General features: G+C 41.5%; 1 protein-coding gene across 1 annotated transcript in view; it reads right to left on the bottom strand.

Moving 5' to 3' along the window:
* The window catches only part of LOC145404670 (aconitate hydratase, mitochondrial-like), a 418871-nt gene that overhangs the window by 167803 nt on the left and 233128 nt on the right, over window positions 1-17940 (bottom strand). The window contains exon 9 of the mRNA XM_080276212.1: window positions 16524-16769. Within this exon, the coding sequence (XP_080132338.1) occupies window positions 16524-16769 (246 nt within the window). The remainder of the gene's footprint in view (window positions 1-16523; window positions 16770-17940) is intronic.

Genomic DNA, 17940 nt, shown 5'->3' with positions numbered 1-17940 from the left:
TCCAACCTCACAGCACACTCTGTGATTTCATTCCTCTCAAACACCATAACTTTAATTTTGTTTACATTAACTTTCAGATTCCTCCTCCCACACACTGTCCCAAATTCATTCACCAAACCTTGCAACTTCCATTCGTCTTCACTCAACAATACTGTATCATCAGCAAACAGCAACACCGGAAGCTTCCAAATCTCACCCTCATTCATTAGAGCCACCCCCACATCCACTGCCCTACCTTGCACCTCCTTTACTACCCCATCCATGTATATATTAAACAGCCATGGAGACATCACACAACCTTGTTTCAGTCCCACATTGAGATCAAAGAACTCACTCAGCTCACCATCCACTCGCACCATAGCCCTCGCTTCCTCGTACATACTCTTCACAGCACTCAGCAATTTCCCATCCACTCCATATATTCTTAATACCTTCCACATACCTTGCCTATCTATTCTGTCATAAGCTTTCTCCAAGTCCATGAAGGCAGCATACACTTTCCTTCTCTTCTCTAGATACTTCTCCACTAAACATCTTAGAACAAATATCTGATCTACGCACCCTTTTCCCTTCCTAAAGCCCCCTTGTTCTTCTCCAACTAGCTCAGCTGTCATATGCCTAACCCTATCAATGAGTATTCTACCATATATTTTACCAGTCACACTAAGAAGGCTAATACCCCTATGTTACCACATACTTCTCTCTCCCCTATTCCTTTGTATAAAGGAACAATTATACCTGATTTCCAGTCCTCTGGAACCCTTCCCTCTTCCCCAGCCAATCTACACAACTTCCATATATACTCCACAACAATCTCACCCCCATACCTAAGCATTTCACCACACACTCCATCAATTCCTGGGGCCTTTCCCAACTTAATCTTCTTCATCGCTTCCACTACTTCTGCCCTACTGATCTCTTCCTCCCTCCTCTCATCTCTTCTTCTCCCAGCCATTCCCCAACCACTTATACTCACACTGCTGTCACTCTTTACATTCAACAAATCCTCAAAGTGCTCCTTCCATCTCCTCAATTTTTCTCTCTTCTCCACCAACAATCTATTATTCCTATCTTTCACTCCCCTACTATTTCCCCTTTCACACTACCTTACTTTCTTTACCTCCTTCCAAAACAATTTCTTACTATCCCTCCATTTCACACTCAGATTCCTCCCAAATTCCTCATCCACTTTCTTTTTACTCTCCTTCACCAGTCTCTTAACCTCCCTTCTCCTGCTCAGATATACCTCTCTCTTCTCTCTCTCATCTTCTCCCCTACCTCTACTCGCTAACCATTCACTATATGCCTTCTTCTTTTGATCCACAGCTCGTTTTACCTCATCATTCCACCATGCTGTCCCTTGCACACCCTTGCATCTCCTCCTCACTCCCCAAACCGCCTCACACGCTGCGCCTATCTCTTCTGTGAATATCTTACATACGTCTTCCACCCCTTCCATCTGCTCTAGCTCATACTTTCCCAGTCTTTCTTCCACTATGCTCTTATACTCTGTCATTTTCTCACTATCTTGCAATTTCTCCACTCTTCTCACCGGAGTTGCTTCCTCCTGTCTTCCCCTTCGTCTCCTCAACTACTTTCTTCGCAGCTCTACCTTGGCCATCACTAAGTGATGGTCCGAGACTCCATTCCCCCACCCTCTCCACACTCTTGCATCCAACACTTGTCTTCTCATTCGCTCATCCACACACACGTAGTCTATCATTGCCTTTCGTTCTACAAGTTCACCATCCATCCTCCTCATTACTCTCCATGTATACCGGTGGATCATCTTATGCCGAAAGTAGGTGTTGGCTATTGCCAACCCCTTACAAGCACAGATGTCCACCAAAGCACTTCCATTCCCATCTACGTCAGCTGGCACACCCCACTGACCAACCACTCCATCCACTCGTACTTTCCCAACTTTGCCATTCATGTCTCCAATTAACAGCACTCTCTCGCTCCTCTCAAACTTGTCCATACACGCTTCTACACTCGCCCAAAACTCATCTTTCACTCTTGCCACTCTTCCTTCTAGAAATTATTGCTATTATTTAATGACATCTGAAAAATAAATATAACCACTTTCTAAAGAACAGAGGTTGAGGGAAGTGGTTGGTGGGATAGCCTACATGTCTTCGTACATCCCGTATCCTGATAACACACTTTTTGAGTAGGCCTATGGCTGACACTCGCTTAGCCAAATATGTTCATTCATAAGCAACAAATATATGGTAGCATTATCATCATCGGGATCATGTAAGTCCATTTTTAGTCCACTGCAGGACTGGACTATACAATAGGAAGGTTTTAGCCAGGTTGAGGGCGATCGGGGAAGGGGTATGAATGGATGATGGGTGCATGTACAGTAATCCCGCATTTTTTGCGGATTTTTTGTCTACGGTTTTGCCCTCTCGCGGATTTTCTTAGCATTAATAAGTTCAACTAAAATATCCTTGAATATACAGAAAACAAAAAATTTGAAATTCCCGCAACTTCCAATTGTAGCGCAGTAAACTCACGCCACCCTCTGTCCCTTTCCCGCGGCCCCTCTGCCAGTGTTACCATATCTAGCATAATTTTATTCTTTTAGCATAATTTTGATAAAATTTTCGAGTCTGGAATATTTTTTAGCATATTAGAAGTTTTAGAATCATTCTAGTATAATTTAGAATGGAATGGAATATTTTTGGAATAATTTTATAAAAGCTACAAATCGGAGAGAGAGAGAGAGAGAGAGAGAGAGAGGAATAAGGTGAAGATGTAAGGTTTGAATAGTTGGTTACTTTCAGTTTGGGCTTGGGTTGGATGAGGTTAGGTTAGGTTTTAGGTTAGGTTAGGTTTTAGGTTAGGTTAGGTTTTAGGTTAGGTTCGGTTAGGTTTGGTTAGGATAAGTTTGAGCTTTGTATTTTACCCATGAAACCTAGGTTTTTCCGTTGGATTTTGGTATGATTCATTCGATTTTCAGCTTCATTTCAGTCGGAAATGACCATTTTCTGTGTTTCCTCCCTATAACCCCGATTCCCCAAAGCTCCCCCATTGTTGCAGGGGGATGGGGGGGTCATATCTCAAAATCTGGTTATTTCCGATGGAAATGATGCTCAAAATCGAATGAATCACATCAAAATCCATCAGAAAACGTAAGTTTCGTGGGAAAAAGCAGTATGGGCAGAAAACCGATATTTACCCTCTTACTGTATGTAGGTTCATTTTAATATTTTCATAGTAAACAGTACATAATTAATATGTAGCATGAATATGTATAGAATTTTATTATTTAGCTTCAAGTTAGCATAATTCATTTTTTACTTGGAACAAATTTGCTCAATCTAGCATAATTTTTTCACTGCCCTAGCATAATTTCGTTGTTTGGATATGGCAACACTGCTCTCTGCCCCACATTCTTCAGTCAACGCCTGATTGCCTCACGTGTTTGGTGTTCTTGTAACTGCACTATGATACGAGCCTCTTGCCTCCCACTTGCTTTCCACATGGCCCCAGGACGTAAGCCAGCCTCACCAAAGGCTAATAATACAATTAATAAGAACTCCAAAGTGACAAAACGATCAAGAAAAGTTATGACAGCAGAGAAAATTGTGTTACTGGACAAGCTAAGAAGCGACCGTGCGAGTGTTTGCTATCACCAGTTAATGCATCTTTTCATTTTGTACTGTTTTGTGAATAAATGTGTAGATAATTGTGTATTACAGTACGGTGTTTACGTTTTCCTTCATAATGGAGTATGTGCTTTCAATCTTGTAAGAAGGTATTTCGGGATGAGTATGGAGGTTTCGGGACAATTCGCAGTCACAACAAACACAAGATAATTCGCCTTCATTAATGAAGATAGCTATGGGTGACGCTAGAATATAATTCAAAGGCGACTACAGCGAGGAAGAAACAAGTTAATTATTGACTAAAGGTGCAACTAATAAATAATATCCAGAACCTACGCTACTGAACATTGACTTTGCTGGATCCCGGATCCCCCTGAAATATAGTTATTAAAGTATTGATTAATTAATAATAAGTATATTTATAAAAGTATTGATTAGTATATTTATAAAATGGCGGGGAATCGTCCAGGGTGCGAATTGTTCTGAAGGGGAATCGTCCATGTTTTGACGGGGAATTGTCTGACGGCGAATTGTCTCGCAATCAGTATGGACATGGACTGTGTGATGGGCAGCATGGTGGACACAAGTGCAAGATTCAATTGTTAATAGAGTATTCGCGGATTTAAATTTTCGCGGGGGTTACAAGAACGTAACTACCGCGAAACATGCGGGATTACTGTAATACAATATACAGCAGTTAGAAGTGTCCTGTGCTTGCATGTTCTGGCAGTCTGTATTTTGATGTTGATATATATCTATATATACAGTGTATATATCTATGTGTGTGTGTGTGTGTGTGTGTGTGTGTGTGTGTGTGTGCATGCGGTACGATATGTTCAGCGTCGCTTGCCAACTATTGCGCCGATGGGTTTGAATGCACTCGTCATACCAGTAACATTACTCAAGATTTCTTTTACGATACTAGGGTCGTGAGTGTGGGAAATTGCCAAGGGATGCATCGAATAGGGTTAAGAGGAGCCTGTGGAGTCACATGGAGAGACAGGCTAACAAATGAAGATATAAAGGAGCGTTGTGGTGTGGATATGGATGTGATAGGAAGCGGTAGGAGGAATACACTGAGGTGGTTTGGCCATGTGGAGAGGATGGAGGGTGAAAGACTGACGAAGAGAGTGTATGTGAGTGAGGTGGAGGGGGGAAGAGGAAGGGGGAGGCTGAGGATGAGATGGAGGGATAGGGTGGAGAGGTATATGAGAGAAGGGTGGTGTGAGTTGGGAGCGGGGCAGTGAAAAGGCGGGGGACAGGGTGACATGGAAGCGATTTGTTTGTGGCCACCCTCAATGGGATTGAGGCGTCTGGCAATAGATAAATAAATAAATAAATAGATGAATATTTTGGCTGAATATCAGTTTGGATTCAGAAGTGGAAGGTCATGTGTTTCCAACTTGTTGAACTTTTACTCAAGAGCGATTGACGTGGTACAGGAGAGAGATGGTTGGGTGGATTGTGTGTACTTAGAGAAGGCCTTCGACAAGGTACCTCATAAGAGACTAATGTGGTAACTAGAGTATATAGGAGGACTGAAGGGGAAACTCCTGGAATGGATGAGAGACTTTTTGAGAGACAGACAAGTGAGGACAGTAATAAAGGACAGGATGTCTGGATGGAGGGAAGTAACAAGTGGAGTCCCTCAAGGCTCGGTGTTGGCGCCAGTAATGTTCCTGATTTACGTAAATGATATGGTAGATGGAGTGAACAGTTATGCAAGCATGTATGCTGATGATGTAAAGATCTTGAGGAAGGTAGAGGTTGAGGAGGATTGTAAAATGCTGCAGGAGGATCTGGATGGGATATATGACTGGAGCTGCATGTGGGGAAACAAAATTTAATGTAAAGAAATGTAAAATATTGGAAATGGGTAAAAGTACCAGAGGCCATCACTGAATTATTTGTTGGGTAATGAATTAATCACAAAAATGAGAGAAGAGAAAGATTTGGGAGTGCTGGTCCAAGATAGTTTGTCACCTGAAAAACACATTAACAAGATAGTTAGAGACGTATAAACTCTTGACTAACATAGGAGTAGCATTTCATTGTATGGATGAGGAGATGAGGAGAAAACTGACAGTGGCCATGATCTGCCCCATGTTAGAATATGCAGCGGTAGTGTGGTCCCCACACAAAAAGAAAGATATAAACAAGATTGAGAGAGTACCAAGAACAGCAACCAAGATGGTCCCCAGTCTGGCAGATCTGTCATACAGAGAGAGGCTGGAAAAGCTGAATTTGCCTTCCTTAAAGGAAAGGAGAAAGAGGGGAGACATGATTGCAGTGTTCAGGACCATGTTAAGAGTAGATAAAACTGACCGAGAAGATCTGTTTGTATAGGATAAGAGAGCAACAAAAAAACACGCAATGAAATTGAAGAAGTCAAGCCATCTATCTATTTATCTATCTATAGCCCGACGCCCTAATACCGCAAAGGGTGGCCACAGACAAAACACCTCCAAGACGCTCTGTTACCCACCATATGACTACCCTCCCCCCTCCCTCATATACCTCTCAACTCCATCCCTCCACCTCATCCTAGGTCTACCCCTCCCTTTCCCTCCTTCCACCTCACCTAAATACACCCTCTTAGTCAGTCTTTCATTCTCCATTCTCTTCACATGTCCAAACCACCTCAGTGTATTTCTCCAAATCTTCTCAACCACATCCACATCCACCCCAAAACGTTCCTTCACTTCTTCATTCGTCAACCTGTTCCTCCAAGTCACTCCACATGCTCCTCTCAAGTAACTCATATCCACTGCTCTCACTCTTGGCTTCTTCCCCTCTTGCAAGGTCCATGCCTCACTTCCATACGTCAGGGTAGGGATCACAATACTATCATGCAGTGACTTCTTAACTTCCATACTAACCTCCCTGTTTCTCATCACTGCTTTCAGTGTACCAACAACCTTCCTTCCCTGCATACCCTTTCACGCACTTCATCCCCCAAAGTTCCATCCTTACTCATCACACTACCCAAGTACTTGAATGCACTCACATTCTCCATATCCTCACCATCCAACCTCACAGCACACTCTGTGATTTCATTCCTCTCAAACACCATAACTTTAATTTTGTTTACATTAACTTTCAGATTCCTCCTCCCACACACTGTCCCAAATTCATTCACCAAACCTTGCAACTTCCATTCGTCTTCACTCAACAATACTGTATCATCAGCAAACAGCAACACCGGAAGCTTCCAAATCTCACCCTCATTCATTAGAGCCACCCCCACATCCACTGCCCTACCTTGCACCTCCTTTACTACCCCATCCATGTATATATTAAACAGCCATGGAGACATCACACAACCTTGTTTCAGTCCCACATTGAGATCAAAGAACTCACTCAGCTCACCATCCACTCGCACCATAGCCCTCGCTTCCTCGTACATACTCTTCACAGCACTCAGCAATTTCCCATCCACTCCATATATTCTTAATACCTTCCACATACCTTGCCTATCTATTCTGTCATAAGCTTTCTCCAAGTCCATGAAGGCAGCATACACTTTCCTTCCCTTCTCTAGATACTTCTCCACTAAACATCTTAGAACAAATATCTGATCTACGCACCCTTTTCCCTTCCTAAAGCCCCCTTGTTCTTCTCCAGCTAGCTCCTCTGTTATATGCCTAACCCTATCAATGAGTATTGTATCATATATTTTACCAGTCACACTAAGTAGGCAAATACCCCTGTGGTTACCACATACAGGTACTTCTCTCTCCCCTTTTCCTTTGTATAAAGGAACAATTATACCTGATTTCCAGTCCTCTGGAACCCTTCCCTCTTCCCAAGCCATTCTACACGACTTCCATATCCACTCCACAACAATCTCACCCCCATACCTAAGCATTTCACAACACACTCCATCAATTCCTGGGGCCTTTCCCAACTTAATCTTCTTCATTGCTTCCACTACTTCCGCCCTACTGATCTCTTCCTCCCTCCTCTCATCTCTTCTTCTCCCAGCCATTCCCCAACCACTTATACTCGCACTGCTGTCACTCTGTACATTCAACAAATCCTCAAAGTGCTCCTTCCATCTCCTCAATTTCTCTCTCTCCTCCACCAACAATCTATTATTCCTATCTTTCACTCCCCTACTATTTCCCCTTTCACACTACCTTACTTTCTTTACCTCCTTCCAAAACAATTTCTTACTCTCCCTCCATTTCACACTCAGATTCCTCCCAAACTCTTCATCCACTTTCTTCTTACTCTCCTTCACCAGTCTCTTAACTTCCCTTCTCCTGCTCACATATACCTCGCTCTTCTCTCTCTCTCATCTTCTCCCCTACCTCTACTCGCTAACCATTCACTATATGCCTTCTTCTTTTGTTCCACAGTTCGTTTCACCTCATCATTCCACCATGCTGTCCCTTGCACACCCTTGCATCTCCTTCTCACTACAAAAACCGCCTCACACGCTGCGCCTATCTCTTCCGTGAATATCTTACATACGTCTTCCACCCCTTCCATCTGCTCTAGCTCATACCTTCCCAATCTTTCTTCCACTATGCTCTTATACTCTGTCATTTTCTCACTATCTTGCAATTTCTCCACTCTTCTCACAGGAGCTGCTTCCTCCTGTCTTCCCCTTCATCTCCTTGATGAAGGATATCAAGAATTATAGCTTTCCTTATAGAAGTACAAACTTATGGAATAGCCTGGACAAAGAGATCATCCTGTCTAGAAACTTAAACGAGTGTAAAGCTAAATTTGACTCACTGAGAAACAGCGACGGGAACCCACGAGCATAGCACATTTCGTGTATAATACAATTAGGTATATTAGGTAAATACATAGATATTTTGAATGACTTAAACGAAGCAGTGGTGCAGGAGAAAAACATTCATGTGTGAAAAAGTAACCTAGATAAATATGGATATGGAGACAGGACAACATGAGCATTGCTCAATTCCTGTATACTACAAATAGGTAAATACAAATAGGTAAATACACACACACACACAAACACACACACATAAATATCTAAGAAAGGAGAAATTGGAGATTATATAAATGAAAATAAACCTGAATCTGTTTGCTTGGTGGAGACTATATTGCCCCGAGATGTTGATACAAAATTATTTGAATGGAACCATTATAATACTTGGAGGAAGGATAAAGAAAGCAAGTTTGGGGGAGGCATAATAAATTTAATCCGTAATGACCTAAGAGCAAAAAATATTGATTCTGAAAATACGATGGGTGAACTTTTGAGAACTGAAATAAAGGACAGTTATGGGGAAAAAATAGATATAATAGTATTTTATATGCTCCCCAAAACTAAGGCATGCACAAAAGAAGATTACAAACAGTTAATACGAGAATCCATTGTTACACTAAAGATGTTAATTGAACAAAGAAACAGAATAACAATAATGGGAGATTTTAACTGTAGAGAAGTTGACTGGGAAAGTATGGATGCTGGGAACAAAGAGGAAATAAATTAATGGAATTGGTGATGGAAAACATGTTAACCCAGTTAATTACAGAAAATACAAAAACTAGGGATGACAACGAACCATCAAGGCTCGAGTTAGTATTCACAATGGACCCAAATGATGTAAGGAACATAACCTACCAAAATGCCCCTTTGGTAAAAGAGATCATCTGGTTACTGAGATGGAAGTGCCAGAAGTAAGGGAAGGAGAATGAGATGAAAAACACAGAGAAAATAGATAAAATGATGAGAAGGCAGATTCTGCTTCCCTGAGGAACTTTTTCCAAAATGTAGACTGGAGTAAAATGAATACGATCACAAATGTTGATGAGAAATATGAATTTCTGATAGAAGTATATAAAACAGGAGTTAGTAAATCTGTCCCAAAATTTTCCGCAGCTATGGAAAGGAAGAAAGAATGGTTTAACAACTGATGTAGAATGGCACATGAGGCAAGAAAATGAGCATGGAATAAAGTGAGAAGAAGGTACAGTAATCCCGCATTTTTTGCGGATTTTTTGTCTACGGTTTTGCCCTCTCGCGGATTTTCTTAGCATTAATAAGTTCAACAAAAATATCCTTGAATATACAGAAAAAAAAAAAAATTGAAATTCCCGCAGCTTCCAATTGTAGCGCGGTAAACTCACGCCACCCTCTGTCCCTTTCCCGTGGCCCCTCTGCCAGTGTTACCATATCTAGCATAATTTTATTCTTTTAGCATAATTTTGATCAAATTTTCGAGTCTGGAATATTTTTTAGCATATTAGAAGTTTTAGAATCATTCTAGCATAATTTAGAATGAAATGGAATATTTTTAGAATAATTTTATAAAAGCTACAAATCAGAGAGAGAGAGAGAGAGACGAATAAGGTAAGAAGATGTTTGAATAGTTGGTTACTTTCAGTTTGGGCTTGGTTGGGTTGGATTAGGTTAGGTTAGGTTGGATTAGGTTAGGTTGGATTAGGTTAGGTTGGGTTAGGTTGGATTAGGTTAGGTTAGGTTTTAGGTTAGGTTCGGTTAGGTTAGGATAAGTTTGAGCTTTGTACTTTACCCATGAAACCTAGGTTTTTCCGATGGATTTTGGTATGATTCATTCGATTTTCAGCTTCATTTCAGTCGGAAATGACCATTTTCTGTGTTTCCCCCCCTCCCTATAACCCCCGATTCCCCAAAGATCCCTCATTATTTCAGGGGGATGGGGGGGGGTCATATCTCAAAATCTGGTTATTTCCGACAGAAATGATGTTCCAAATCGAACGAATCACATCAAAATCCATCAGAAAAACGTAAGTTTCGTGGGAAAAAGCAGTATGGGTAGATACCGATATTTAACCTCTTACTGTATGTAGGTTCATTTTAATATTTTCATAGTAAACAATATATAATTAATATGTTGCACGAATATGTATAGAATTTTATCATTTAGCTTCAAGTTAGCATAATTCATTTTTTACTTGGAACAAATATGCTCAATCTAGCATAATTTTTTCATTGCCCTAGCATAATTTCGTTGTTTGGATATGGCACCACTGCTCTCTGCCTCGCATTCTTCAGTCCACGCCTGACTGCCTTAAGTGGCTGTTGTGGTTGTAACCACACTATGATATGAGCCTCTTGCCTCCCACTTGCTTTCCACATGGCCCCAGGACGTAAGCCAGCCTCACCAAAGGCTAATAATACAATTAGTAAGAACTCCAAAGTGACAAAACGATCAAGTTATGACCTTAGCAGAGAAAATTGTGTTACTGGACAAGCTAAGAAACGACCGTGCGAGTGTTTGCTATCACCAGTTAATGCATCTTTTTATTTTGTACTGTTTTGTGAATAAATGTGTAGATAATTGTGTATTACAGTACGGTGTTTACGTTTTTCCTTCATAATGGAGTATGTGCTTTCAATCTTGTAAGAAGGTATTTCGGGATGAGTATGGAGGTTTCGGGACAATTCGCAGTCACAACAAACACAAAACAATTCGCCTTCATTAGTGAAGATAGCTATGGGTGACGCTAGAATATAATTCAAAGGCGACTACAGCGAGGAAGAAACAAGTTAATTATTGACTAAAGGTGCAACTAATAAATAATATCCAGAACCTACGCTACTGAACATACACTTTGCTGGATCCCCCTGAAATATAGTTATTAAAGTATTGATTAATTAATAATAAGTATATTGATGAAAGTATTGATTAGTATATTTATAGAATGGCGGGGAATCGTCCAGGGTGCGAATTGTTCTGAAGGGGAATCGTCCATGTTTTGACGGGGAATTGTCTGACGGCGAATTGTCTCGCAATCAGTATGGACATGGACTTTGTGATGGGCAGCATGGTGGACACAAGTGCAAGTTTTCAATTGTTAATAGAGTATTCGCGGAATTGACTTTTCGCGGGGGTTACAAGAACGTAACTACCGCGAAATATGCGGGATTACTGTATAGTGAAAGGGCTTGGGAGGAGTACAAGTAGGTAAGAAATGAATATGTAAGGGTGCGGAGAGAAGAAAGGAAATACAAACAGGGTATTGTAACTAAATGTAAAAAAAGAGCTGAAACTATTTTATTGGTTTGTAAATGGTAAAATGAAAGTTAAGGAAAGTATAATACGACTGAGGGATGGAGATGAAACTTATGAAAGGGACAAAAAAATTGTGCAAAATAATGAACAACAAGCTGGAGACAGTCTATGTGTTGGAGGAAGAATTTAGGGAACCTGAAATGGAACCTAGGATGACAGGAATGGCAGAAATCACAGTTGACATAAATGAGGTGTTACAACTGATGAGGGGTTTGGATGTGACAAAAGCAATGGGACCAGATGGTGCGGCTGGATGGATCCTGAAGGAATGTGCAGACCAGTTAGTGTGTCCTGTTTATGTCATCAAGACCTCGCTGGAAAATGGACAGTTATCTAAAGACTGGAAAAGTATTGTGCCAATCTTCAAGGGAGGAGATAGGGAAGATCCACTCAATTACAGACCTGAATCAAATCTTTGAGAAAATTATTAGAAAAAGATGGATAAAACATTTAGATGAAAAGGAAGTGATAACACCAAGACTATTTGGTTTAAGGGAAGGAAGATCATGTGTTATTAACCTATTAAGTTTCTACAGCAGGGTAATATATGTCATACAAGAGAGAGACAGAGAGGGATGGGTGCACTGTGTCTATCTTGACCTGAAGAAAGCATTTGACACGGTGCCCTATAGGAGACTGCTGTGGAAGTTGAAGACCTTTGGAGGGGTGCATGGGAAACTATTAAAGTGGATGGGAGATTATTTGATAGGAAGGCAGATGAGAACAGTTATAAGAGACAAGGTTTCACAGTGGAGAAACGTGACTAGTGGAGTGCCCCAGGGTTCTGTCTTAGCCCCAATAATGTTTCTGATATATGTAAATGATTTGTCAGAGGGTTTGAATAGTTACATGAGTATGTTTGCGGATAATGCTAAAATCATGAAACACTTTAAATGTATTGATAGTTGTAAAACACTGCAAGAGGACTTGGACAAACTCCACAACCGGAAGCAGACTTAGAAAATGGATTTTAATGCCAAGAACCGTCATGTATTAGAAATGGGAATGAGTGAAAAAAGACCATACTGGACATATACAATGGGTAGTGAGATAATAAAAGAAAAGATGAGAAAGACTTGGGAGTGATTATTCAGGATGACTTGTCACCAGACAAGCGTATAAACAAAGTCATTGGAGGAACTTATGGATTACTGACCAACATGAGAGTGGCTTTTAACACCTAAAGTACTAAGCTTGTCGATCGCTTTTTGCACAATTTCTTAAAAGGACGAGCAACGCCGATCATGCAACAACCACAAAAAACTAGCGGCAGCTGGCTCCACCCCAGCTGTGACATAGATGGCTTCAAACCAATCAGAACTAAGTGTTGGGCACACCGGAGGGGGGACCCAGGCCCGTACCCAGGAGGTGGGGGGTGTACCCCCCACCTCCCTCTTGCTATGTCCCTCTACCCCATTACCTTGTTACTACCCTACCTCCCACTGTTCTTACCACCACCACCAACCCTCCCACACCTTCCTCATGCATCCCCCCCTCCCATGTGGATCCCCCCCTGTCCTCCATTTCCCCCCTACCCTCCCTCCATGTCCCTGTACTCCACTGGGGCCCTTCCTTTGTGTCTAGTGGTGGTCTCCTCCCATCCCTCCATCCCCACACACCCCTCCTGGTCTTACCACCTTCCACCACCACCTCCCACTCCTACCCCCACCCCACCCCCTGGCACACAGTATCTTTACCTCCCGCCCTTGAATATTTTGCTTAATTTTTACGCTTTATGGCGTGTGTTTTTAAACATTACCTGTAATTTATTCGTGTCTTTGCACACAGATATGCACACAACAATTATTTTTTGTTTTATTTGTTTTTTTTTTTTTTTGTGTGTGTTTTTGGGGGAAAAAATCCTTGTTATCTGTCTACTTTGCCTGCCTATGGATATAACTGTGTACCTGTCAAAGATTATAGCGTATTTTCTTCATTCTCACGTATTTCTTTGTACATTTTATATGTCTGAACATATGGTGCCTTTTTTTCAGACATACCATAAATATTTAGCTGTCTTTATTCGAAACTCACTCAAAAAAGAAATTTTATTTTCCCTAGCTAGATTTGACAACTCAGAGGGGAGGGGAGGGGAGGGGGGAGGGGAGGTTAGGTGAGGGGAGGAGAGAGGAGGGGAGGGAAGGGAAGGGGAGGGAGGGGACTGGAGGTATGAGGAAGGGAGAGGACGGGAGGATAATTTTTACTGTTTATCATATTTTTATGGGGGGGGGGGGGTCATGACCATTTTCCCTAGGTAGATTTGACAGCTCGGCAGGGAGGGGAGGGGAGATTAGGCAAGGGGAGAGGAGGGGAGGGAAGGGAAGGGAAGGGATTGGAGGTATGGGGAGAGGAGGGGAGGATAATTTTTACTATTTATCATATTTATTGGGGGAGTTTGTTACTATTTTATTTTTTTCAAAGCACATTACAATGGTTTCTAACATCTATACACACACACACACACACACACACACACACACACACACACACACAAAAGATTTTGGTGATTTTTATACGTGTTTTTGTGAAGAAAACAGGTGCGAGCGGCGTATTTTTTTCTCGCCAGGGCTGTGATGGGTAACTATTATAAACTTTGATGGGCCATGCTCGGTAACTATTGGGTCTAGGAGGGTGGGGTTTGCGTGTTCAGGTGTGTAAATTCAAGCTCTATAAATCGGGCATAAAACCTTTAACCTTTGAGAAAGTCAAAAAATAGGCCTGTTTTTGCGTCCTGGGGGTAGTCAAGGCTGGAGAATTGTGTACCCTAGGGGTTAATTATATGGACGAGGAAATGCTGAGGGAGCTGATAGTGACCGTGATAAGACCAAAACTAGAGTATGCACCTGTGGTACGGTCACCTCATTTGAAGAAGCATATTGATAAACTAGAGAGGATTCAACGGATAGTAACGAAGATGATACCGCGCTTTAGGGAATTCACCTACGAGAAGAGATTGGAAAAACTAAATTCCCAACACTGCGCGAGAGAAGAGAAAGAGGTGACTTGATCACACTATTTAGAAATGTAGGAGAATAAGAGACCTGGAAAGGGTGGATAGAGAGGATCTTTTTGTGTTGGATGATGGAAGAACAAGAAGTCATGACTTCAAGTTGTGGAAAAGTAGATGTCTTAATGATCTTAAAAGGTTCAGTTTCCCAAATAGAAGCATAAGTACAGTATTTAGAATGACTTAGACGAAGAGGTGGTGCAGGCAAAAAACATTCATGTTTAAAAGTAGACTTGATAATTGTAGATATGGAGACAGGACAACATGAGCGTCACTCAATTCCTGTATACTACAAATAGGCAAATACACACAGACACATCCACCTCCTGTCTGAGTTTTCACTCTCTTTTCCTTTCCTACTTCTCTATCTTTCATATCCTCCTTCATCTCATTCTCTCTCTGTTTCTTCCTTTCCTCCATTTTATACATCCTTCACACTCTCCGTCTTTTTCTTCTCCTTATTTCCCTCCTTCTCCAATCTTCCCTCCCTACTTAGTCTTCCTGTCTCACATTTCTCGCACCTTATCTCCCTCCCCCAGCACCACTTTCTTCCCTCCATCTCCTTTCTTTCCCTCTCTTTGCTTCTCACAGCTTCTTAACTGCCCTCCCTTCCCCTTCTTTTCACCATATTTTTCCTTCCCTTCCTCCTCAACTCTCATTCTCCCTCCGTTTTCTTCTCTCCCACTCACTTTCTCTCTCTCTCTCCCTCCCCTGATTTTTCTTCCCCTGCTTCTCACACTTTATCTTCTTTTCCTCCCTCCCTCTTCTTCTCATGTTATCTTTCTTTCCCTCCTTCCCTTCCCAGTTCTCTCTCCCTTCTCTATATTTCTCCCACTGTTTTCTTCTCTCCCTTCGCTTTCTTCCTCTTTCCCTCCCTTTGCTTCTCACACCTCCTCCCTCCCTTCTTCTTCTCAAACTCTCTTTTTCCATACCTTCCTCCCTATTCTCTCTCTCCTTCTGTTTTTTCTCTTCTTCTCTCCCTCCCCCATTTTCCCTTTCTTCCTTCCCTTTGTCTTTTTTTAATTCCCTCTGCTTCTCACACTTTATCTTCTCTCCCTCCCTCCCTCTTCCCATATTCCCTTTCATTCTCTTCCTCCCTAACCTCCGTCTGCCCCTTCGTTTTCTTCTCTCCCCCTCTCTCCCTCCCTAATGTTCCTTTTCTTTTCACAGCTGGTGGGTTGGTGGGGTTAAGGATGGGAGGAGAACTAAGGGGATGGAGGGAGGACAGGGGGGGCCATGTGCACCATCACATCCGCTTTTGGATGCGCGCGTTTCAAACCTAGGGTGCAGCAGAGTGTTCAGAGTCTGAACTAGCGAAGCGACGGACATTTGGATTGTGGGAATGTTCCCCAATTTCTTTTGTTCGGTGTAGCGAGTTGTCAGTTATCAATGTGCCGGATATCAGGGAATGTCTGTATTAGCACGGTTGGTCGTCTCTAAATTTAAATGTAAATAGCACTACAAAACAAACACATGTACACAACACTACAAAATCATGATAGTTCAAAATTCTCATGGAATCTAAGTCTGTTATAAGTCAAACTCCAGATAATGAACTGTCAGATCATACATATGAACAGAATCCCTTTTTTTTTTTTTTTTTTTCACTGGCCATGTTTATGCATTAACATAGTACTGAAGCGGGATGCCTTCCTGTGGCAACATTAATATAACCTGGCAGCAGGGTTGCCTCTTTATACAAATGTCCCTCAATTCCCAGTCCTCCCAAATGGGGAGGGTAGATTACAGAAGGGCAACTTCAGCCTGCGGTCCACAAATTCATGTCCAGATGAGCCTAGAATTTGAGAGTGACAACATGCACTAACAAAAATGCAATAATGCCTGACTTTAACATTAACCCACCAGAGTGTCAGTCCGTGGATCGAAGTCTAGTCGTCCAGCCAATGACATAGCAGTGACTAGTTCTGGGGAGGTAACAAATGCATGAGTGGCTGGGTTAGCATCGTTGCGACCTGTGAAATTGCGATTATACGATGTGACGATGGTATTCTTCTCTCCCTTCTTCACATCCTGCCGATCCCACTGTCCAATACATGGTCCACAAGCATTGGCCAGAACTGTTCCACCAAAGGCACGAAGAGTCTCTGCCTGTCAACAGAAATTATATTGTAACAGACTGTTTTAAAAATATATATCAGTGTGACAAATACAAAACTACTTTAAGAACAATAAACATCATTCACAATTCCAAGATGATACAGTAATAACTAAGTCACTAACCCACATTTTTTCTAGAATTACTATTATAAATATACATTTACATGGAACCTTAAGCTAACAATGCAGGAATGTAATATCTAGAACTCTATACCAAAAACAAAAATGTATTATCTTTGTATTCCTAACTTGAAGTTCAAATGACAATGCCCTGAAGAATGATCCGAAACAAGACGGTGAAAACCAATTACAAGTTATCACGTAAGTGCCTAACGAAAAAGGTACTGCATCCATTAACTGATTATGCAAGTCCTCAAAATTCTCAGTTCCATTCTATGCAAAGCATCGTAAACAAATGAATAAATAAATACATATGGCTATGCACTTCCATCAACTATCAAATTAATTCAATCAGTGATTCAGTGTAGATACAACTGCAACATCAAGTGCCAACCATACTTTCCTACTGTATCCATTCATCACATGACACCATCTTTCTGTCCTGCCTTCAATTACATTTACACATGATGCCATCTTTCTGTCCTGCCTTCAATTACATTTACACATGATGCCATCTTTCTGTCCTGCCTTCAATTACATTTACACATGATGCCATCTTTCTGTCCTGCCTTCAATTACATTTACACATGATGCCATCTTTCTGTCCTGCCTTCAATTACATTTACACATGATGCCATTTTTCTGATCTGCCTTCAATTACATTTACACATGACACCATCTTTCTGTCCTGCCTTCCATTACATTTACAGTTTCACTGATACCCTCTACACAGAGAGAGAGAGAGAGCTGAGGAGAGGAGGAATGGGGGACAGCTCAGAGATGGAAGATTAATATGTATGCAAGCACAATGAAGTTCTTTTTTCAGCAGTAAGGAGTAAATACTGGATAGAATGTCTCTCCTGCACAATGAGTGGGTTATACTATGCTTGTGCTATAAGTCTGAATCACTCTAAGTTAAACATATGGTATTAACACTTCAGAAGGACGTTTCCTTCATCTAAGTAAAGCTTTCTGGAAGTACCTTAAAATACATAAGTGAGGATCTACACTCATGAAATTGCCATCAGCCAGTGGACATCAG

Source organism: Coenobita brevimanus, chromosome 64 (genome assembly GCF_032717465.1).
Source record: "Coenobita brevimanus isolate Jiangsu-jjx chromosome 64, ASM3271746v2, whole genome shotgun sequence".
Taxonomy (NCBI): Eukaryota; Metazoa; Arthropoda; class Malacostraca; order Decapoda; family Coenobitidae; genus Coenobita; species Coenobita brevimanus.
This window is presented reverse-complemented; position numbering and strand designations above follow the sequence as displayed.